Consider the following 23,545-nt stretch of genomic DNA (forward strand, 5'->3'; position numbering starts at 1 on the left):
AGCTTGGGACTTCAAGGACTACAGTGGTACCTTGGTACTCAAACAACTTGGAACCCAAACACTGCAAACCCGGAAGTGTTCCAGTTTGTGAACTTTTTTCAGAAGCCGAACATGCTCTGTTTTGAGTGTTACGCTTCCAATTTGAGTGCCACACTTCTCCCTCTTACACTCCTACCAGTATCCTACCTATAAGGGCCTGGCAGAGATGATCAGGGAGGAGGCAGAGGAAGTATGGCGGGAAGGGGTTGAAAGAAGGGATTCAGCCTTTTGCAATACATGGATTGCAATAATACATGGATAATGAGATAATTCTACGCTTTTTCCTGCGATGAAAATACTTAACAAATTGTAAATTCTGTATAAGCAGATTTCCCCACATTTACTGCAGTGCTTCAAAGGGTCTGAAGTAAAGGAAACTAAACTCTGTGGTCCGAGGAAATAATGCAGATTAAGAAAAATGGTGCCCATACAGTCCTACCTTGGGCTGAAGTAGCTTTGGGTTGAGCATTTTCGGGTTGTGCTCAGCGGCGACCCGGAAGTAACGGAACACATTACTTCCAGGTTTCGCCGCTCGCGCATGCGCAGATGCTCAAAATGACGTCACACGCATGCGCGGAAGCGGCGAATCGCAACCTGTGCATGCGCAGACACGAGTTGTGTTCGCTTCAGGATGCGAACAGGGCTCTGGAACGGATCCTGTTCGCATCCAAAGGTTCCACTGTATTAGGCATTCTGCTTCCAAGATTTACATCAGAAACAGTCAACAAGGACTCCCACCTCCCACCCCAATGTTTCTGGAGTTCCATCAGCATGGCCAATGGTGAGAGATGTTTGGAGCTGGAGTCCAGTAACACCTGCAGAGCAGCACATTGATAGTCTCAATCATGGATAGCCAAATAAGCTCAGAATTTTCAGTAATGGCAGACAGAATGCAGGTGAGCGGAAATGGCCCTATCCCAGATGAAAACAAAGGAGAGGCACGGTAGATCAGACCAAAGGTCCATCTAGCCAGCATCCTGTTTGTAACTACAGGCAGCCAGCTGCTTCCTGGAAGCTGTGCACAAAGGCAACAGCAAACCCCCACACTGGCTAACAGCTGCAATTCAGAGGTACACCGGCAAGTTCTAGTGTTATGGGAGAGAGGGAGAAATAATACATCTCTTGCTTTTCTCTATACCAGGTATCCTACAAGCAAACTAAACTCTCCTTCAAGTGTGGGTCCTTCCATAGCAAAATAGCACCACCCACACACAGAAGGGGGGTGGTGGTTAGCAGGTTAGGGGAAACCCAAAGGTTATACAACTACAAAGAATTTAGAGCAGCCGAATTGGGGGGGGGGGACGGACATAAAAGGGAGTGATTGAGTCCAGCGAGATCTGAGCATGCTCAGTGGCCATAGAATGTTGACTGGATTGTGGGGGTAGGAAACAGGAACATAATGGGTGGGAAGAGGGGAAATAGAAGGGAAGGGAAGGAAATGGAGTATCTTGGAAGAGACCATCCTGGAATGGAGTAGCTTGTGGTGGGCTTGCAACCTGACAAGGATCACTCTGCATTGGAACTCCCCCCTCAAATCCCACTTATAACTTTATAAACCTTTATTATATCCTCCACAATCCTATTTATTTTCTTAAAGTAAAATCCCCAAACTCTTTGATCCTATGGAAGGTATTACTTCCTGATCCCCCCCCTTTTGCTGTTTCCTGCACCCTTTCTTGGTCTACAGTATTCTTTTATTGCAATGGGAGGCAAGAACTGTATACAGTATTCCATATACAGGCACAGCACAGATTTATATAAAGGCATCACAATACTGGGAAACATCTATTTTCATTCCTTTTCCCATATAAAGAGCCTAGGGCCTGGGGCTCAGTGGCCAATAGGTCAGAGAGGACACGATCATCAGCACCTTTAGACACAAGTAAGGAGTGTAGAGGTTGCATTCTGTGACCACCAGCAGACCGGCAGCCCAGACTCTAAGGTCCAACTATGGAAATTTACAAGTCCTGGCTGCCCATTGCCCTCTGCCCTCATCTGAAGGTAGGGTGGGCAGAGAAAAGGAAAGGGAGCCTGTTCTGCTCTGAATAACGTTGTTTGTTATCAGAGGTATGTTCCTAAGCCCCCCTAAGCAACAGGCTTAGAAGGGCTGTGGAATGCAAAAACTACTCTGAAAGAATGCAAACATTTTCTTGACCCTGTAATACCTGGATAATGCGATCTCTGGGCAAATGCTATGCCTTTTCCTGTGATGAAAATACTTACCGAATTTTAGATTTTGTATAAGCCAATTTTAAAAAACAAGTTCAGCGCCCCGTTTTTTAAGGGAACAAACATGTTTTGTTTTGAGAGTCCTGTGTCAAAGTCCTTGAATTCAGGTGCGCTAACGTAAAAGTTCTGGTGGGAACTTTTATATTGTAGCTTTAGGTTCTGAGGATAAGGTAGGAGGAGGGAATTTTCTACACTGTGCTGAGATCTCAGTCTGAGAAATAGTGACTTCTGAAAGGTCATCCAGTGAACTTTATGGACGAGTGAGGTTTTATTCCCAGCCTTAGCCCAACAGATGAGCCACAGTGGATTAGTAGCTAGTTTCCCAATAACCCTGAAAACAAACGCCAATATCTGTTGCTCTCTGCTGCTAGTCCAGTACTCTTGGGAAGCCCTGCCACTGGACTGTTTGAAAAGCAGAGTGGTTACAAAAGTAGTGCCATGGTTGGGCCCCTCATCTTGAACTGCACTGCATGGCTGCTGCTGATCCTGAAAAACTTACACGCAAATGTGCTTACTCATTTAGCAATGCACTTTCTCAGGGTCGTTAAAGCAAAGGCGACCCCCGGGCAGCCAATTGACATTTATATCTGTGAAACTGTTTACTTGGGGTTAAGGTTCGTCTAAGAACATGGAGCTGAGCCACATTTGCTTTGCCCTCTTTGCCTGGTATGAGACACGATGGCATAACCCCCTCCTGATTACACCATGGCGGCAGCTGGACTTGGAAAATTACACACAGGCACTCTGTGGCACAGGCCGTATTTAGGGGAAGGGATGGGGAGAAAGAGTAGCAAGGCATCAGTTACCAGTTTTACTTCTCGTGTTGCACAACCTGGTGAAGGACAGACAGTCCCTGGCACTCTATGAGCTTATCCTCATATTGGGTGGGTGGACAGAGAAGCTGAACAACACTGGCTAGTCCTGTTCCTATCATAATGAAGCTTGTGGACTTCAGGGGCATCTGGGTTGCCGCAGTGAGAACAGAGTGCTGGGCTAAGCAACCCCCTTGTTTTGATCTAGTGAAGTTCTTACACTCTGACTTTCAGGGTTCTACGGGAAAACCGAAGAATTGATGCTTTTGAATTATGGTGCTGGAGGAGACTCTTGAGAGTCCCATGGACTGCAAGAAGAGCAAACCTCTCCATTCTTAAGGAAATCAGCCCTGAGTGCTCACTGGAAGGACAGATCCTGAAGCTGAGACTCCAATACTTTGGCCACCTCATGAGAAGAGAAGACTCCCTGGAAAAGACCCTGATGCTGGGAAAGATGGAGGGCACAAGGAGAAGGGGACGACAGAGGACGAGATGGTTGGACAGTGTTCTCGAAGCTACCAGCATGAGTTTGACCAAACTGCGGGAGGCAGTGGAAGACAGGAGTGCCTGGCGTGCTCTGGTCCACGGGGTCACAAAGAGTTGAACAAAACTAAACGACTAAACAACAATGACGGGAAAACCACAATTCTGCTGAAGCACAGACTGGTATTCAATCCTACTCCTTCTTAGAGCAGGGCCACTGAAGCGAATAGACATTTCAGTGGGTCTACTCTGAGTAGGGCTTAGTTGAATACAAGCCAGGGGGCCAGATTCAACTAATGGTGTTCTGCTAGTGGAAGCCAGCAAAGACACACTTTTGCTAAAAAAAACCCAACAACCATCCTCAAATAGTTAGAACGTGGTGCTGAGAACGCCAAGGTTGCAGCCCCAGCCAGCAAGACTAGTGGTCACAGAGGATGGGAGCTGTAGTCCACAATAACTAGAGGCAGCCATATTGGCTGCTCTTCTTAACCATGGTTTAGCATTGCATGTGACTGTGGCCACTAGCTCATGTTGCCCATGGTCACAGACAATGTTAAACCTGGATAGAGGCAGCGTGGGAAAACTGGACAAGAACAGAAGGGATAATGTGAGCCTGCATATTTCAGCTCAGTTGGTTAGAGTGTGGTGCTGATAATGCCAAGATTGCAGGTTTGATTCCTGTATGGGACAGCTGCTTATCCCTGCATTGTAGGGGGTTGGACTAGATGATCCTCAGGGTCCCTTCCAACTCTATAATACTTTGATTCCAAGCCATTCCAGAGGATTGGGAGAATAAATAGAATTCAGCATGGCAGTGAAATGGGTGACAATCTCCTTAGAATGGTTCTGAATTCCACCCAGAAAATCTAGCTTTCTGAAAATATCAGCATATTCTTTTTTTTTAAAGTGAAGCATCTCATCCTTAGACTACAAAAGTGAGCCTGGCAAAATGACTAAACCCAGATAAGATCCTGCAGGGACTAGAGGGCAGATCTGCAGAACTCTGCTTGATTCCCTGCCCCTCTCCATGGGCTTGTAAAGTTAAGTAGAACAATTCAAGCTAATTTGCATAATTTATGCCAGGCACAGAATATGGGTTATGTCGGCACCGAACGCTTTTTCATTCTCTTTAAGCGCTGGGAACATCCAGCTGTTATTCTCTTCCTCCTTACACAGAACCGAACGTGCAATTTTCCTTGAACAAGGACGAAACTTTACTAACCCTATTCAAAAACCACCCATGTCCCCTTGCTTTCTAGGCAGAAATACTAGCCTACAAGAAAGGAGCGATCACAATAAGAAAGGCGAAACAGAACCGACAGGGAACAAAGAGTTCTCGTGAACGTGCGGCTGCCCTCTCTTAATCCCTAAACCCCAAAGGGAAGGAACAGATTTTCAATTCTGGGGAAGAAAGTATTAAGGAGGGGAGGGCAAAATCCTCCAGGATTAGGGGAGGGGGAACATATAGGAAAAAACATTCACTTCATAGAAGCGAAGCAAGGAACACAATTTGCTCTCACACCACTGTGAGCTAATGGGTCACATGGAGCTTCTGACAAGGTGCTTTATGAAACTCCACAACAAACCAGGATGCTAACTTTCCTAACCGAGTAGAGTGGCAAAGAAATGAAGCATTTGTAAAGCACCAAGTCCGTGTTGCAAACCTCACCACTGCCAATAGCTGACTTAAGGACCTAACAACACATTACGTTTACTTAAGCATATATATTCTGCCCTTCTGGTGCAAGAGCACCACTCTCAGGGCACCTTACAACATTTTAAGCTGCACTTTTACAAAAACAGCAATATGTAAAGTAGTGAGCCAAGGAGACAGGATAAGCAATTTCATACAGAAGTTTCATCAGCAAGTAATCCAAACTGGGATTCATGGTTAAAGCTCCTTCTTCACTAACCAAAAGCCGCGTTTTGTTTTTTTTGGCCAAAGGATCAAATACGTCACAACAAATAAACACACTAACCTGAGGATGCCTTAACAAGTCGCTGTCACTTTCATTGTCTTTGCTGCAAAAGAGAAGAAATAGTTTGGATCAAATGTGTATCATAATGAAAGCTAGCAGCAAGCTCAGCATTTTAAACAATGGCCTGGTTCACATTTCACATTAAACTATTGTTAAAAACAAACCATAGTTTAAATGTGGATGAGCAGCATGATCACTTTGCTTTTCTCCAATTCCCGTTGTGCTGTGGACAAAATTGGCCAGAGACTCATCTGATGTGTTGTCCAAGCCTGGGCTTGTGCCTTGCTGTACTCCTAAAAATCCCCACAGTTGGTAATGAAGGTTTGTTCCTGGCTTGTTGCTCAAGGTTTGCTTGGGAAAAACAAACCATGAGCCTAGATTTGGATAACTAAAGAAGATAAGACTCTAGTTTGTTTCCTGGCTACTCATGAGCAGCAAGATCAGAGAAGGAGCAAAGCAAGCACTTTACAGAGGTGTGCGCCAGCATGCTGTGCATTCACATGAAACCATAGTTTGTTTTTAACTATGGTTTTATGCAATGTGTGAACGAGTCCAATGACCATTACCACTATTGCTACACATTTAAAAGGATGACTGAAAATATTTTAAGGTTCAGTACTTTAAAAACTAAGTCATCCACTTTAAAACATACAAAACCAAGTCATCTACTCTTTAGAGACCTGAATGGAAAATATGAATGATCAACCAGCAAGGGAATGCTTAATAAAGGCAAGTTCAAATCCATAAAATGCTGCAGAATTCTGCATGCAATTTTTAAATCTCTATGTTCAAAGAAAAGATGAACTACAGGGCTCTCAAAGTGGTTGTGTGCATATATATATATAAGGAGATTCTCTAGTGTTGGGATTCACTGCAATCTTGGGCCAGAGTAATTTCCAAGCAAGTTACCTGTCTTCAGAAAACACTTCCATGTCATCTGGTCCTGTTTTGTCCACTGGTCTCAAGGAACCAAAAGTTTCCATTGCCTGTAAAACATCAAATATTAAGAAAACTGCTATGAATCACCCATTTTTAAAGTGGTAGCTGAAAGCATCTTTCATGCAATAATGACCTTAGCACACACAACTCTATGATATAAGTAGCAAAGTGCAGATGACTATGAAGGTTCTTCCATGGGAAGGTTTGAGAGGTGCAATTAATGGGAAAGCAAAAGATGAAATCAGATATAAATAGCTCTTTATGACTACAAAGCCACAGTCTTCACTCATGATACTTCACCTTTCCAAACAGTCCCTTCTGCACAGGTCTCATTACAACAAACAGGCCACATTCAAACAATCACATCTCAACCTGTTAAGGTAAGATACACAGAGACCTTTTGCTTCCATATGCAGCCCCTTGGCTCCTCCCTTTGCCGTGAGCCTCAATTAAGCCAGGAATCTCCTAATTAACCCCCAGTTTCCTGTTTCATTTGAACTGGGTGCAAAGGCTTCTTGTTGCGTGTTGTCTTAATAAACCAAGCTGTGATCTTTCAAACTGGACTACTGTCTCCCCACAGTGCCCCCATTTCTGGGTCATTCTCACCCCACTTTTTTTTCTTCCTTGCAAGAACTAGCCACTCATTCCATACCTCTCACAAGCACCCTGACTTGGTTGTCTCTTTGATTGTATAAGTACTATTGCAACCCCCTCTTTTTCCTTCCCATGTTCCTTTCTGGGGACACCTCCAGACACCCCTTTCTGTTAATTACTCCTCATGATGTTATCGGGGCAGTCACACATGTTCCTGCTTTCAATGCTCTTTGCACCTGCAGATGTTTTGGGGTGATCACACCGCTTGGTTTCTCATCTGTGCATAGCCTGTAACTTGGTGCTGAAATCCCATTCTGGTTTATTTCTCCCTGCAACCCACTCTTTCATTGTGCTATTCCCCCTCTGGACAGCAATAATGTGGTAGCATCAGGGAAGCATCTCATAACAAACTAAAACAGAATAAACCCAGCACCGAAGCAATATTATTATGCAAAGAACATGTTGCAGAAGACACTTGCAATACAACACCAGTCTGGAAAGACCCTAGGCCTTTGCACCAAGTGAGTGAACAAGTCTTTCCTTTGAAACAATCAGGGGTCACATCTGAAATAGTTGCAAGCTACATGATTTCAGGGCATGGTCCAAAGGCACACGCCTTAACTTTCTGAAGCTAAGTGTTTTTGGGTCTGGTTGGTGCCTGAATGAGTGACCACCTGGGAACCACATGAATGCCATCACAGGTTTCATGGCAGAAGCTACAAATGTAGGAAAACAATTTCTTTTTAAGCTCTCCAATTCCAGTTTGGCAGCCCTAAAACCACTCATTGCCTTGCCTTTGTTTGCTCATTTATCCAAAGGCATAAGAAAGGCAACTGGAATGTATGTATACATTTGCTTAAAAAGTAAGAAGGATTTCAAGATCTGAACAGTCGCAGAACACCTTGTGCAAATCCCTGCTGTTTAAGTGAGGGTTTTGGCAATGTAGCCGAAGAGAACCAGAGGAAAAAGTTTGCCATAACTCCAAAACTACAACGTATCAAGCATTCAAAAATCAGTGGGCTTCCACACATTACACTGCCTATTTGTACATCCACTGATGGAAAAGTTTGGTTTCTATAGGATACAGGGCATAGCTGATGCCTGAATCTGCAGACAAGAGGAGCCAGTCTTGGATTGGCAATGTTCACACCTTGTCACTATGGACAGCCACCTTCCACTGCAAAGGTCAAAGAGGGATTTTCTAGCAAGCTGTGGCAGAGAAGCAACAAGCCGCAAAGAGCTTAATAATCCTGCCTTGTGATCACCCTCCAGCCTCTTCTCCGATGCCTGCTATTTGCCAACGTATGCCGAGGCAATCAATAGTATTCTTGAATCAAATGTCACAGATACTTTTATTTATCATGTTTCCAGCTCAAAAAGATCTGAAGTTATGGTGTGTGAGGTAGTCAAAACAATGGACTCATTCACATGCCAAGATAATAAAAAAAAAAACCTCCTTGTGTGTGGTATGGCCTTATGAATAGAAACTCAAGAATCTGCCTTATGCTGGACCACTTGTCCATTTAGCTATGTATCTTCTACACTGACTGACAGCAGCTCTCTGGGATTTCAGACAGGAGCCCTGCTTGGGGAGGGGCCAGGGATAAACCTGGGACTTTTTGAATGCAAAGCAGCTGCTTTAGCACTGTGGTCTTCCCCTAACATTTCAGGGGCTGGTTGGCTACACCTGGGAAACCCAGCCAGATGGGCAGGGTTAGTTAGTTAGTTAGTTAGTTAGTTAGTTAGTTATTTATTTATTTATTTATTTATTTATTTATTTATTTATTTATTTTCTTCAACCATGCACCCAAGTTGCTTCCTCAGCTGTCTGCATTCCTCCTTTCCTCTTCCTCCACCCATTACCCAGAATAGCAAGGGCTCAATAACAATTCAAAGTTTGCAGCCATTTCATAAGAAAGAGGGAAACAGCAGGAGTGACGTTAACAGCTCTGCTTACCAAAGGACTGTCCTGGTTGTCATTAAGCTCAGAAAGTTTGGTGCTGGATTTCTGTCGCTTTGGTTTACTCCTTTCTCCGATATATCCGGAGCTGGCCTCTTGCAGTTTTTCTACTTCTTGAGCAGTCAGCATACACTCTTCAATGCTGCCAAATCCAGAAGGAATATTCTCCTTATTGATCACCTCCCTGAAGAAAGACATTGCAGGGTTGGTTACCAATCTGCTTCAGATGTTCTTAGAATATGCAGGAATTACGGGAAAATTTAAAGAGCCAAGGAAGGGGAAGGAGGGAAGTCAATGAATATGTATGATTACAATGGTGGATATTTAATGATGGAAATGTATACTTGAAATTTATCAATAAAAAAATTTTTTTTAAAGACCAATCTGCCTCAGAGTGTTCATGAAAGCACACCAAGGTGTTGCCCTGAATTTGCACAGCTCTGGAAAAATTTCTGCGCTCTAGGCTTGTTTATAAGTTTCCCAAGTCTTCACTAAATGACATTTGCCTGTAGGTAGTGACAAGTCTATCTCTAGTGGCCCCAGAGGATGGGTTTGAAGGCACATGGCATAGTAACCCACCTGAAGCGAAGCAGATCTGACCCTGGTCAGTGCCTTGATGGGAAACTTACTTGAGCTCCAGAGAGTAAGATATACATGAAAATACGAACAGTAAAAATAAATAAAAATAAATTAATAGTAAAATTAGTAAACTTCCCTGGGTTAGATAAATGAGAAGGGCAAACAAGTATGCCCTATAATTGCCAATGAAAGTGAAATCCTTTGCAACAAACACAGTACATGCCGGCCCGTATTAATTTCTTTAATGTTCTGGTCCAGACCACCTTGACTAAGAGGAATGGATGGAAAATAAAACTTCAGAATTTGGAGAAGCTCCCATCTCCCCCACTTTTTAAAAATTGCTCTATTCAAGTAGCTGTACACCTGGTACCCAGATTTACATTATTTTACCATAATTTTCTGCAAAGCAAAAAACAAGGGATTTGTTTTATTGGAATTTCCTTTACAAGCCTGTTTCCAATTTGTACGGATTATTACTTTGAAACATAATCTACTACATAATCAGAGGCAATATATATCCACACATTAAACATGCAATTCAGCTACAATATTCATTAAAAACTTAGCCGCAAATCTTCTTGGTTTTTAATTGCTGGGACCTCTGCCCTCCAATAAAAAAGAAGTAGGTAAACTGGACCAATTCTATGCCTGTCAGTTATTTCATAGGACAAAATGTTTTGTGCCTATTAGCAATTAAAAGTGCATTAGTTTTCCATAAATGGGAAAGCAGACTTGGAACACAGACAGCCCAGCAGGTGTTTCTGCCGAACTGTATGCATGTTCAAGAAGTGAGTATAACCACGTTGCTTCAGTCTCACGTCTGGCCAGGAGAAACAGCAGAAGAAAGGCCAAAGAAAGCACCCTAACGTAGACTTCTTCTCTTAGATAGGGATGAGAGAAGAATTGGAAAACTGTAGAGTTGGAAGGGACCCTGAGGATCATCTAGTCCAACCCCTTGCAATGCAGGGAAAAGCACCTGTCCCATACAGGAATCAAACCTGCAACCTTGGCATTATCAGCACCACGCTCTTAACCAACTGAGCTGAAAGATGCAGGTTCACATTTTCCCCTTCTGTCCAGTTTTCCCACCAGGTTTAACATTATCTGTGATCACTGGCAATGTGACCTAGTGGCCAGTTACATGCAATGCTAAACCATGGTTAAGAAGAAGAGCAGCCAATATCGCAGCCTCTAGTTATTGTGGACGACAGCTCCCATCATCTGTGACCACTAAACCTGCTGGCTGGGGCTGACAGGAGTCCATCCCCCTCTGGAGGACATCATGATGGTTTTCCTAGTGGTTTAACATTACATGTGAACTGGACCAATGTCTACATAGGGCCTGATGTAGCAAACGCAACTATCCCCAGAGCTAAGGGATTAGGAGAACTCTGCATGGCTCTTTTTTCTCCCTGCCAATCCTTTTTGGGGCTCACCAGGACGCAGCTTGATGTCTGCAGTGTTAGCACATCAGCCTAGACTGAATGATGGCTGGCTCTGAAGAAGCGAGAAAGGAGTTCAATCAATCTATCTATCAATCTCTCTGGGAGCCTGCATATTCACTTGGTCTTGGCTTACGGTGTTGTGTAAACTAGGTTGGTATGTTGTTGCTGAACAGAAAGGATAGAAGTTTATCTGGGAATCTATCATGCCCAATTTGTACAGAGGTTTTTCATCAATGTATTTCCTGATCATGATTCCAAGTACCCCAAAGCAGGACTTCTTGCTTACTACCCAACATTCTAAACCTGAACATCTCAACGTGGTGCCACTTCTGACGTTCTGCTTAAGGTCTGTGGTCAATCTTGCGAAGAGTTCACAAAACCAAAAGAATAAGCTCTGCAGAAATTCTGGCTTTTTACAGTTCACCACAATGGATTTTTTAAAATTTATTTTTTTAAAAAAAGGCCATGCTATAAAAGGATCAATTTTCAGATGCCGCTCAGCTAAGGTTTCCTTCATAAGTTTATAGTCGGTTGGTGTGCAAATGAAAGGACTTGAGAGGCTGGAAGACACGCAAAAAGGCAGATCTGCAATTCAATAGGAAGGCTGCACAGAGGTTGGGGACGACGACACCCAACCGCAGTGCTATATGCCGCTAAACACGTACGCCTGTACACTAGCCCATCTCTGACCTACTTACTTGAGAAGCATCTCAGCATGGCTACTAGTACAGGGAGAAACATTAAGACACTCTTGGGATTGGGAAACACCCCTGTTTTGCAAGAGGGCTTACATTTTGGGTTCACCTTTATAAAAGGAAACGTTTTGGTGGTGGTGGTTTTCCATTAATTTTTTACTTGAGGAAATTGATGCTACATTTCTCCCAAAAACGTAAAGGGAGGGGGGTGGAAATGTTTCCATCAGCTATGCACTGTGACAGCAACAAGGCAGAACATCACTTTTAATGCTCTTTGAAGCTGCTCTCTATCAAGGCAGTTCCCTGACCCATCTAAACCAATACTGTGTAGTACACCCATCTAAACCAATACTGTATAGTACACACTATAGATTTCAGGCTGAACACATGGAGAGGCAGAAATTGCAATCGTACATATCTCTGTTCCTTCGGGCTTCATCCTGTTCTTTATGATGCCTCCGTCGCTGCCGGGCAGACACGTTTGACGATGTGGATGATGTTCCTGACTCGGATTCTTCAGAGCTTTGACCGCCGGATCCATGAACGTCAAAAAGATGTTGCTCGACAGCTGACCGGATTGTCTTTTCTAAGTATCTGTAAAACCAACAAACAAATATGCAAGAAAGCAAAGGAATGTTAAGTATGATGGAGCTACAAAAACGAGGGTAAAATCTCACGTGTAGATTTATCAAGAAGAACCTCTTCTAGCAGAGCTTAGAAGGAAAAATTCTGCTACTGCAATCCAGGGCATAGCCTGAAGGCATATGAGGCAGCAAACTCCGTTGAAGTAGCAAACACTACAAACACTATGTACAAGCAAGGGTGCGTATTTGAGATTTCTGTAACAGCTAAGGCATATATACATTGTTTTAAGTGATCCTAAGAATGCAGCCTTGCTCAAGAACACAAGTAGCATCCTGCTGGATTGATTTTACCCTAAACTGAGGGATAGGAATACAGTGGTACCTCGGGTTACATACGCTTCAGGTTACAGACTCTGCTAACCCAGAAATAGTGCTTCAGGTTAAGAACTTTGCTTCAGGATGAGAATAGAAATCGTGCTCCAGCGGCGCCACAGCAGCAGCAGGCCCCATTAGCTAAAGTGGTGCTTCAGATTAAGAACAGTTTCAGGTTAAGAACGGACCTCTGGAACGAATTAAGTACTTAACCCGAGGTACCACTGTACATTACATTTGGTCTGGAATTCTTTATCAGAAGCCTTGCAACCTAGCAGGCACTAGGTAGTCCACCAGAAATTTATTAGTGGTCCATCAGTAGACCACACTGCCCAACCTTGCACAAAATTCTTCCAAAGCACAGGAAGACCCACAAAATGTTCTAATCAAAGTGTCTCAAACTATATAGAATCACAGAATTGTAGCGTTGGAAGGGATCCTGAGGATCATCCAGTCCGGCCCCCTCCAATGTAAGGATGTCAACTAACGCATCTATGACAGATGGCCATATCTACAGGACAACAGCCTTGTTCTGAGCTAGCAAACTTTATCAAGGATACTTTCCTTGAGCGTTTGCAGAGTCAACAACACACACGCACACACACACACACACACACACACACACACATATAACAAGCACAATTCAAAACCAAAGAAGACATAAAAGCAGACACTTACTCTCCAGTAGGAGGGAGGCTGCTGCTGCTGGTGCTGCTGCTGACTTGCGACACGTGAGCACTGCATGAAAGGAATTCAAAAGTTATATGTAAGTCTCAAAGAACATTAAGAAAAGCTGCTTAGAGAACCCCAGAGTTTTGCTTGAATTCTGAATGATCTGTTTAATGAATTAAAAAGGCCTCCCAAAATATAAACACACCTTGGGCCAGTTTCATGCATGCATGAATATAACTTGATTTCTGTTCACTTGATGTCAGATGAATGAGTGACCTGACTTCAGTGAAAGGCATCATAATTTTCTTTTCAACAAATTGTGGACCAGTAACATTTGGCAAATTATTTGCAAAGATGCCTTATCATCGCGTGAAGGAAGAGAAGTGTATGCTTAGTTGCCAGGTTCTTCCAGTTTTATAAGACTATCCTTATAGTCTGTTATTGTCAGCTGTGCATTTGAACTTACACTGTTTTATTTAAAGTAAGTCCCCCCCCCCAGAACGTTGTTCTTTTAAAAAAATGAAATGCATCATATGAATAATCTGAACGATAATATAAAACTGATAAAACAAAACAAAACCAGTTCTTTAAAATTCAGAGCATCTCAAGGCTACACAGTATATTTGGGAGAAGAAAGTTCTTTTGACAAAAGAAATCCTGTTTGCTACAAAACCATTTCATCATTGTCCTGGTTCTTTTGACTTCAAAAAGATGTGTCATCTTAGATACTTAATTCCCACCCCCCAATTTTACCTGTCAATTCATCAATCCTAGGTATTACTAGAGACATCATACACCTGTGGTGACAACTCATAAGTGCAAGTTACACTTGGAATTTCATTAATCAAATGATGGAACATGTAAATGCAAATCAACTCTCAGACTGCAAACTCCTAATCAGCAATGATTCAGCCACTATTTCTGACCAATCTGTCGTGATAAGAGTAGGTTAGAAACAACACGCAAACAAATTTCACAAATTTAACACACAGCTTATAACACAATATGCACCTCTCAAAAATGATCAGCATAAAAAGAAGCAGACTGGCTTTTTAAAAAGAACATACATTTAACTTAAAGCAGCTTAGCAGATTTGCGATGGCAGATGCATTTGCTGTGTGTTCTTCTTGTGAATACAGCCATACCTTAGTTTCCAAACAGCTTAGTTCTCAAACGTTTTGGCTCCCGAATGCTGCAAACCCGGAAGTGATTGTTCTGGTTTGCGAACGTTCTTTGGAACCCGAACGTCCGATGGGGCTTCCGATTGAGTGCAGGAACTGGAAGCCGTGCTTTGGTTTTTGAATGTTTTCGGAAGTTGAACGGACTTCCGGAACGGATTCCAATTTTTTTTCTTTCCCCGGAACGGATTCCGTTTGAGAACCAAGGTAAGACTGAATTGCAGTGTGCATAATGGGGAGATCAATTGGCAAACTATGTAATTGGGACGAAACACGCGCCCACCATTTGTTTACAGGCACGGCCTCCCTTGCCTTCCTGCTTTGCACAGAAGGCACCTGCGCATGTGTGATCAATGCACCTGTTGACCCGTGGCTTCAAGCAGCTGAGAGACCCTCCATGTATGGAAGCAGTATACCAGGCGCTAGGGGTAAACAGCAGGAGAGAGCTGCTGCCATTATGCTTGCCTTGCAAGTTTCACAGAAATGCCTTTCTGCCCATGAAGGCTGAACTGGGTGAATGGCAACTCTTTCATTCCTAATGCAGATTCAGTCTCCTTGCACTGCTTCTTATCATGTTCCAATGTGGCAGGAGCACTGGTGTGTTTTCTGGTAAGTTTTCCTATACACCCTATTTGCTTAGGGTGATTTGTATTGGGAGAAACTTTAGTCTGCGCTTTTAAATTTTCTGAAGCAATATTACTACTACTACTACTACTACTATCACCACCATTAATTCACTACCTCGTAAACAACAGCATGTTTTTAATAATGTGTGTAAATGCCTTGAGACAAAGGCATTTGCATACATTATTAAAAACGCTTAAAAGCACAAGAACAAAACAAAAACATTTAAGACAAGACTAAAACCATAACTGGTAGACATGTATAGTAAAAAATTATGCACCTGTTCTACCTCGACAGGAATGCTACTCCACCCCACAGTAAAATCCCTACTGTGAGTTACTGCATACCTGGCTTCTGAGATCTTTGTGGCTTGCAGGAGAAACTCTCCTGCAGACTTCAGTGATCTACTGTGTAGATCTACTGGATAAGGCAGTCTCTCAGGTAACCTGGTCCTGAGCTGTACAGGGCTTTCTATATCAGCATCAACACCTTGAACGTGGCCTAGCAGTACAAGAGCAGCTGACACAAGTCCCACAAGCAGGGTGCTATGGGCTGTCAGTAGTTTTTCTCCACAAGTTTGTCCCCATAACCTAGCTGCTGGGTTCTGCATGAGCTGCAGCATCTGGCGAAGGGTCGCCTTGCATGGAGCACACTGTGAGCTTATCACTGCATGGGCAACTGTGGCCTAGAGAGGGGTCTAATTTAGCAAGTTTATATTAACAGACATCACTAAATAAAGCTAAAAACTGTGAAACTGCGTAGCCTACCCAATTCAGTGGTACCTCAGGTTACATACGCTTCAGGTTACATATGCTTCAGGGTACAGACTCCGCTAACCCAGAAATAGTGCTTCAGGTTAAGAACTTTGCTTCAGGATGAGGACAGAAATTGCGCAGTGGCAGCTGGAGGCCCCATTAGCTAAAGTGGTGCTTCAGGTTAAGAACAGTTTCAGGTTAAGAACGGACCTCCGGAACGAATTAAGTACTTAACCCGAGGTACCACTGTACTTATTTGCAATTGGCATCCGTTCATTGTTCCTAATGGACTTAGAACGTTGGACGTTTTCTGCGGAAAAATAAGGCACTGGGAAAATTTTCTGCCTCGTTTCACGGGCCTGAAAGGAGCTACATGCCCAATTTACCAGACACAACAATGCACATGATTTCCCTAGGCGTAAGTGATGCCATGTAGGACAATACTGAATGGGGCAACTGTGTCCCTGAAGGACCAGCTGTGCAGCCTGGGAGTCATTTTGGACTCACAGCTGTCCAAGGAGGCGCAGGTCAATTCTGTGTCCAGGGTAGCTGTCTACCAGCTCCATCTGGTACGCAGGCTGAGACCCTACCTGCCCGCCGACTTGTCTCGCCAGAGTGGTGCATGCTCTAGTTATCTCCCGCTTGGACTACTGCAATGACCTCTCTGTGGAGCTACCTATCACCGTCAAAGTTTTGTCTTCCCAGGAAGCGAGAACACAGTCTGATGCAGGGCCTTGTCTTCGGAGAAGCTCTCTGAACTGGGAGGCAAGGTCAGGTCTGAGACGTTCCGGAGTCCTCTCTCTCCGCCTCCTCCATCCCGCTGACTCAGCTTTGCAGATAAGAGGGGCCATGTGACATGTTACTGAGGTTCAGAGCCTGACTACAGTATTCATAAACCAAGTTGTTATGAGCTTAAAACATTTCGTTTGGCTTGATCCTCTTATCGGCAAGAGAATTAGTTCGCCCAGCTGGCTGGCCTGCATGTGTGCAAACAAGAACGACATGGTGCCGCTGAGGGAGGCAGATACGCTGCAAAATGCAAGGCTCAGCACAACACCCTAACGGACGCTTGCTGAACAAGAAAACGCTTCAAGCGTCCTACTTCTCAAACAGTTTGTCTTCGGTGTGCTTCTTCGGACCGGACCGCTAAGCATTCCTGCTAGTGCTTTCTAGTACAGTCATACCTCGGGTTGAAGTCCCTTCAGGTTAAGCCTTTTTGGGTTGCGCTCCGCGGTGACCCGGAAGTAACAGAGTGCATTACTTCCGGGTTTCGCCGCTCGCGCATATGCTCAAAATGACGTCACGTGAATGCGCGGAAGCGGCAAGTCGCGACCTGTGGATGTGGGCTGCATTCACTTCAGGATGCGAACGGGGATCCGGAATGGATCCCGTTGGCATCGAGAGGTACCACTGTAATGTGTGAACCCCTCGCTGCTACCCAGAACGCGTTGGGTTAGTCTAGAAAGAAGCAGTCTATTTGGTCGGCCAGCTGGTGCCGAGGAAGGATAAAAATTTCTTTTTGTACGCTACTACGGCAGCAAGGATTCTTCTAGCAAAGTATTGGAAGACACAAGAGCTACCTACGCTGGAGGAATGGCAGGCGAAAGTGATCGACTTTATGGGACTGGCAGAAATGACCGGCAGAATCCGCGACCAAGAGAAAGAGACTGTGGAAGAAGATTGGAAGAAGTTTAAAATATATCTTAAGAGTTATTATAAAATTGAGGAGTGCTAAAATGCTAAGGGAGAGGAAGATGTAGAATTACAGCGGTAAATTTTGTTTGATTTAGGGTAAAATTGAAAAGGAGAATGAATTTATATTTAATTGGCTAAAAGGGTTGTTGAATAATTGTAAAAAAAAGGATGCAAAAAGGGGAAGGTATGGGGAAGTCCGAGAAAAGAGGCTTATGGAAATAAGGTTAAGAAAGTATGATTTTTTGTGTTTGTTTTCATGTTGTTTTTGTTGCGTTTGTTAAAAATTGTAAAATTAATAAAAAAAAATTATTAAAAAGAAAGAAAGAAAGAAAGAAGCAGTCTATTCATCAGCAAAAGGAGAGACTGGCGGCATTCTTCTAACGCAAAGCTTGCTAGGTGACCCTGAGCCGATCACATGCTCTCAGCCCGTCCTACCTCACAGGGTTGTTGTGAGGATCAGAAGGGGATGAGAACTATCTAAGTCACCTTGATCTCCTTGAAGGAAAGGTGGGTACAAATGTAACAGAAAAGAACTGCTGGGATAGCTCACTTGGTACAGTGTGAGAATCTGAATCTTAGGGTTGTGGGTTCAAGTCCCACGTTGGGCAAAAGAGTCCTGCATTGCAGGGGGTTGGACTAAATGACCTTCGTGGTCCCTTCCATCTCTCTTACAATTCTATGATTCTAAGAAGAAGAAGGACATCAGGGCTTCAACTTAGGACAGACCTCCAGGTCTTGCCAAAGAAAGGCCTAAAAACGAGTTAAGGCGCTAGTCCTTAGGGAGCGTCTCCACCCCCATCGTTCTACCCTGACACTAAGGTCCAGTGCCAAGGGCCTTCTGGCGGTTCCCTCACTGCGAGAAGCCAAGTTACAGGGAACCAGGCAGAGGGCCTTCTCGGTAGTGGCACCCGCCCTGTGGAACGCCCTCCCACCAGATCTCAAAGAGAAAAACAACTACCAGACTTTTAGAAGACATCTGAAGGCAGCCCTGTTTAGGGAGGCTTTTAATGTTTGATGTATTACAGTATTTTAATATTTTTTTGGAAGCCGCCCAGAGTGGCTGGAGAAGCCCAGCCAGATAGGTGGGGTATGTATGTATGTATGTATGTATGTATGTATAAATAAATAAATAAATAAATATTATTTTCTTTATTTGTGGTCCAGTCTTACAGGGTCAGGTGTACAAGGACACACTTTACCCAGAGGAAAACCCGGGTTTGCCACTAAATATTTATTTATTTATTAGATTTATATACCACCCTTCATCCAAAGATCTCAAGATAAAAATACACGATAAAAGCACAAGAGAGACAGTCAAAACAGAAGCAATGAAACAATAACGCCCCCCTCCCACAAACACATTTAAAAGGCCATAGAGTATTAATCAGCCAAAGGCCTGGCGCCTACAGATATATAATGAAGGTGCCAGCCTTGCTGGGGAGAGCATTCCACAAATGGGAAGCCACTGCAGAAAAGGCCCCGTTCTCGTGTTGCCACTCTACTGGCCCCGTGTGGAAGAGGCACACAAAGAAGGGTCTCAGAGGATGAACACAGAGTCATCAGGGAGCCGCAACACGATGACAACATCTGTATGGTACTCATGCTGGCCATATGTATCTGCAGAGATACCAACTGACCAGGAACCACAGCAAACATGGCCTGACCTTGTGTCTTTTAGCAGCAGCAGCAGCTTCGATGCAAGGAAATGAGAAGGTGAGGCCTTTTCTGTTTACAGCACAGAGACAAGTGCCTGCAGATCAATCAGCTTTTAAAAGGGGACCAGGCAAGGCTGAAGTCTAGCTTTCCTGGAGCATTTTCACACGTCTGTCATCGTGTGCCCTGGTGTGTTTGCAAGGCGGCTGCTTTTCTTATGGAGGAAGCTAGTCCAGGCAGAAAGCAATTATTTACTTTTGCACTTTCCTCCCCCTTTCCTCTAATCAAATCATCACTGGGGATTTGTGAGCAGCGACACCTGCAGCTGAAAGCCTAGCTGTGCTCCGGGAGGGCGTGCAAAGATTTTCGCTGAGGCTAGCCACAGGGACCTCTCCTGTATTATTCACTTTGGCAAGTCTAGGCTCTCTCCACCCAAGCCATGGACTCTCCTATATTAGATTTTTTTTTGGTGGGGGAGGTGTTTCTCAGGCACAAAATCATTCCTGTTAAACTCACTCAGTGTGACACCATTCTCATTTATCTGCAGAATTTATAAACCACCTTTTCCCTCCAAGGAGCTTAAAGTGAACACATATGGTTTTCTTCCTCCTCACTTAATCCCAACAACCTTGTGTGGCACATGAGGCTGAGAGGCAGTGACTGCCCAAAGGTCACTCAGTGAGCTTCACGGCCGAGCAAGGATTCGAATCCAAGACTCCAACCACCACGCCACTCTGCAAAAGTAAAAAAGCAACGTCTAACTCTAATTCCCCAAAAACACTGACACGGCCTGAGCTTCTTGGTAATAAGCCCTGCTGAGATCTGGGTGCAAGTTCAAATTAAGCTTTTTAAAAAAACAAAAACAAATTAAATTAGCTCACTTTGAAAACAGAGCATTTCAGAGTTAAGGGGCAGCCAAGGGTGGGTGGATAATTTTTTAAATTAAATGCCACCTTTTTGCCCAAAGGAGTGGCAGTTAACCTCTAATTTTTAACCCTTCCCCATTTGTCAGCTCCATACTGTTCTCCAAAATGGCTGCTTCTGCCCCATAGAAAATGCTTAGACTCACAGTGTTGTGAGGAGGCAGGTTAATCATCCTGCCCCTTCAGTCCTTTACAATCCCCCACTTTTATTTAAGAAAAGGAGGGCTTTAGTTTCAAAACATGGCACCACAGATTACTTAAATGCATTTGCTTGCAACATGCAGTTAACCGAGATGGCGCTAGAGAGCTTTCCTAATAAACGACGACAGTTGTTGGAGCCCAGAGTCACGAAAGTAAACCAAAAGACAGACTTCTTCTGAGGGACCATCAGCACCACCCACTCTAGAACAGGGATCGCCAACCTTTTTGGACTGCAAGGGCATATTTGGAATTCTGAGAAGGAAGTTTCTGTGGGCACCAGTCACAAAATGACTGCTGGGGTGGCGTGGCATAACAAAAAATGGCTGCCGTGGGGTTATGTAGGAGATGCTGAGCTAGAGCAAACAGGAACTGCTGGTGCAGGAACAGCATAGAGTCCCTCATGCATTTTGTATTTTTGATGGGATGTTGAATGAGGCCTTTCTCAGACACCAAAGGCAATAACTGGCAGATATATTAGCACCCACAGACACAGTACTGGCAAATCCTGCTCTAGAAGAGACTTGGTGCCTCCTTCAGGAGACGAGCCTGTTATTTTCAATACGAAAAGGAAAGGGGCCTGTGTCTTAGATGTCCCTTCTCTATACATTGTACCCACTAGCATAATAGGAATTAAGTCTTTCTCTGGCTCATGGACAGAAGCCATTCACGATGTCAAATTTTGTTTTGCTGCCTCTGCAAAGCATCTCTAAAGTCCAACACAGAACATGGTTTTCTCCTCTACAACTGATCATTTCTACTTGGCTGACCTAAACACCTGGAGACCCAGGCCTGCTCTCATTACCTGAAAGTTTCTTATCTACCCCTGTTGACATTCACCACCTGTTGTTTTCAGTTTTCTGAAGTACGCCCTGCTTATCTAAGAATCTCAGTGCTAATATAAACCCAGGATTACCAAGCAAAAGACAAGGCACAGAAAGTTTCTGTGTACAAATATTTAGAAAACCAAACAATGATCCTCTTGGCTTTTAACCTATTATAACATGGCAACTTCATGTTTTAAGCTACAACTGACACCTCCTAAAACGGATGACAATATTCCTGTTGATCTGAATGGAATTGCATTACATGTTTGATAATATAATATAGTTTTTGTTGCTCTTACTAAAACAATGGAGGGAAGGCAATCACAGTTCCAAGTGCTATTTGCTTTGAGTCATATAAACAGTATTTTTGGCGTGCAAGATTCTTGTGTCAATTTAGCACCACCACAAAATTGAGAAATAGCATATTGTTTTATGTTGTTAAAAAAAACCTATATTACAGTGCGCTAAGCAGTGGTCATGGTGGTGATGAACTCCAGCTGTGATTGGCTCAGCTACCTGCCTGTCTGTCACAGTGGGGCTGGTCAAGCCACTGGTTACCATTGGCTTAGCTGCTCTCTTGCTTAGAGTCTCAACCTGCCATAGGGATGGGAGGTCAGGTGCACAGCTGGGCTGGCTGAGAGTTGTAGTCCAAAACATCTGGAAGGTGCCAGATTGGCGGAGGCTGTGCTAAGGGAAACAGAGACAGAGGAATCTAGGAAAGGAGGGCTGGAACAGGAAGAGGGCTGGAACAATGCAGCGGACAAGGCAAGGAAGAGGCGTCACAGGGGAAAGAAGACAGACACACAACAGGTAGGGAGAAGATGTGCAGAGCAAATAACAGGCCAAATCTTTGACTGAAAGCCTCCGGTTATTTGTCGACTTTTACAGATAGGGCTGTAGAAACTGGCTCAAGGTTAAGCAGATGTCTGCACTTGGATTTACAAAGGGCTGCACCCACATGGAGGGGGATTTAAGAGTGCACCAAGTCTAAAAGGAATTTCAGACAATTAAGATTCTAATGTTACAGATGTTTGTTTAATCATTCCGCTGTGCTCTTTAGGTTACGTCCCTTGACTGAAACGGGAGAGAGGAGATCGTTAAGGAACACAAGCCGCTGCGCTCATCAGAAACTCTGCAACATTTGCAGCGCCGATGATAAGAAGAATAAAAAAAGGCATATACATAGCGTTCCTGCCAGCTGGCAAGAGAAAAAGCACCCTGCAGTCCTTGGAATATGGACAGCTCTTGTTTGCACCCACCCAGCATGTTACATAACCGTCTCTCCTCTCGACCATTGTACTCTGTGTACTGTATAAAAGCTGCAGCCCACATCCTCCATGTGTTTACGTTAATTGCTCAGTTGTTCAATCGCATAAATATGTCTACATCAAGGCAAGCGCGGCGGGGCAGGAAGTCAGCAAAACGGCAGGGTGGGAAAAGAAAAGAGATGTCTTGCAAAGCAGCTTCTGGCATGGAATCATTGCAGGGCAATTACCCCCCCCCCTCTTTGGTTTCTGCAGCAGGGCAGGGAAGATAAATGGCAGGAGTTGTTGAAGCAGCAAGAGCTGCCTCTTGCCACAAGAGCTCTCAGGCAGCGAAGCACCCGCCGTTGGCCAGCTTGTGGCCATCTTCCCTGCCAAATTAACTCCTCTTGGCAAACCACGCATTTCTGGTGTGTGACACTGAGCAGCCATTCTTTCTTCCTTCCTTTCTTTTTAAAGAAACAAGCTGCCAAATGTAATCAGGGGTGCATTATGATGCTAAGCGAAGTCACAAAAAGAAACAAGCTGTGCAACAGGGAATTATGTCCCAAAGCTAGATTATTGCTTTGCTTTAATTAACAAGATACTGATTTAAATGGGGCACACCACCAATGCGCTTCCAAGACCTGCTCACCGAGTAGTCCCATCAGAAGATTATGCCCTAGATGCTTTTCCTGTATTCCAATATTCCAGGAATGATAAAAGCAAGCCTGGAAAACAACTTTCAAAACCCAAAGACCTCCAGAACTCCATTTGTTTCTATGTGTGATATGAAGCATTTGCACAGGCATCTCCTTATATAATCACAGAAATGTGGGAAACTAAGTCAAACCAGGAGTGCATTATTGTCTACAATGACTGCAAGAGGCTTTCCAAAGTTTTGGACAGGGGTCTCTCCTACTTAGAGATGCCGGAGATCTTGTGCAAAGCAGATGCCCTATCACTTTGCCACAGCCCTTCCCAAACGATATCCACTATAATATTTAAAAGAAGAAGAAGAAAAATCCCTAAACATCTCCTGGCTAAAATAAGCAACAAATTCCTGGCA

The 23,545-nt window shown here is 44.0% G+C and overlaps 1 protein-coding gene and 1 long non-coding RNA gene across 4 annotated transcripts in view; one reads left to right on the forward strand and one right to left on the reverse strand.

The window, feature by feature from the left end:
- Positions 1-23,545, reverse strand: part of FAM13A (family with sequence similarity 13 member A) — a 137,902-nt gene that overhangs the window by 24,941 nt on the left and 89,416 nt on the right. For all 3 annotated transcript variants that reach the window (XM_079990757.1, XM_079990756.1, XM_079990758.1), the window contains 5 exons: positions 13,389-13,448; positions 12,169-12,348; positions 9,033-9,219; positions 6,452-6,528; positions 5,543-5,585 (listed from right to left, as the gene is read on the reverse strand). In XM_079990757.1, coding sequence (XP_079846883.1) covers positions 5,543-5,585; positions 6,452-6,528; positions 9,033-9,219; positions 12,169-12,348; positions 13,389-13,448 — 547 coding nt within the window. The remainder of the gene's footprint in view (positions 1-5,542; positions 5,586-6,451; positions 6,529-9,032; positions 9,220-12,168; positions 12,349-13,388; positions 13,449-23,545) is intronic.
- Positions 20,634-22,566, forward strand: LOC307224438. Its single transcript, XR_013842519.1, has 2 exons — positions 20,634-22,045; positions 22,296-22,566. It is a non-coding gene; the product is annotated as an uncharacterized lncRNA (long non-coding RNA).

This window comes from Podarcis cretensis, assembly GCF_951804945.1.
Source record: "Podarcis cretensis genome assembly, chromosome: 9".
NCBI lineage: Eukaryota > Metazoa > Chordata > Lepidosauria > Squamata > Lacertidae > Podarcis > Podarcis cretensis.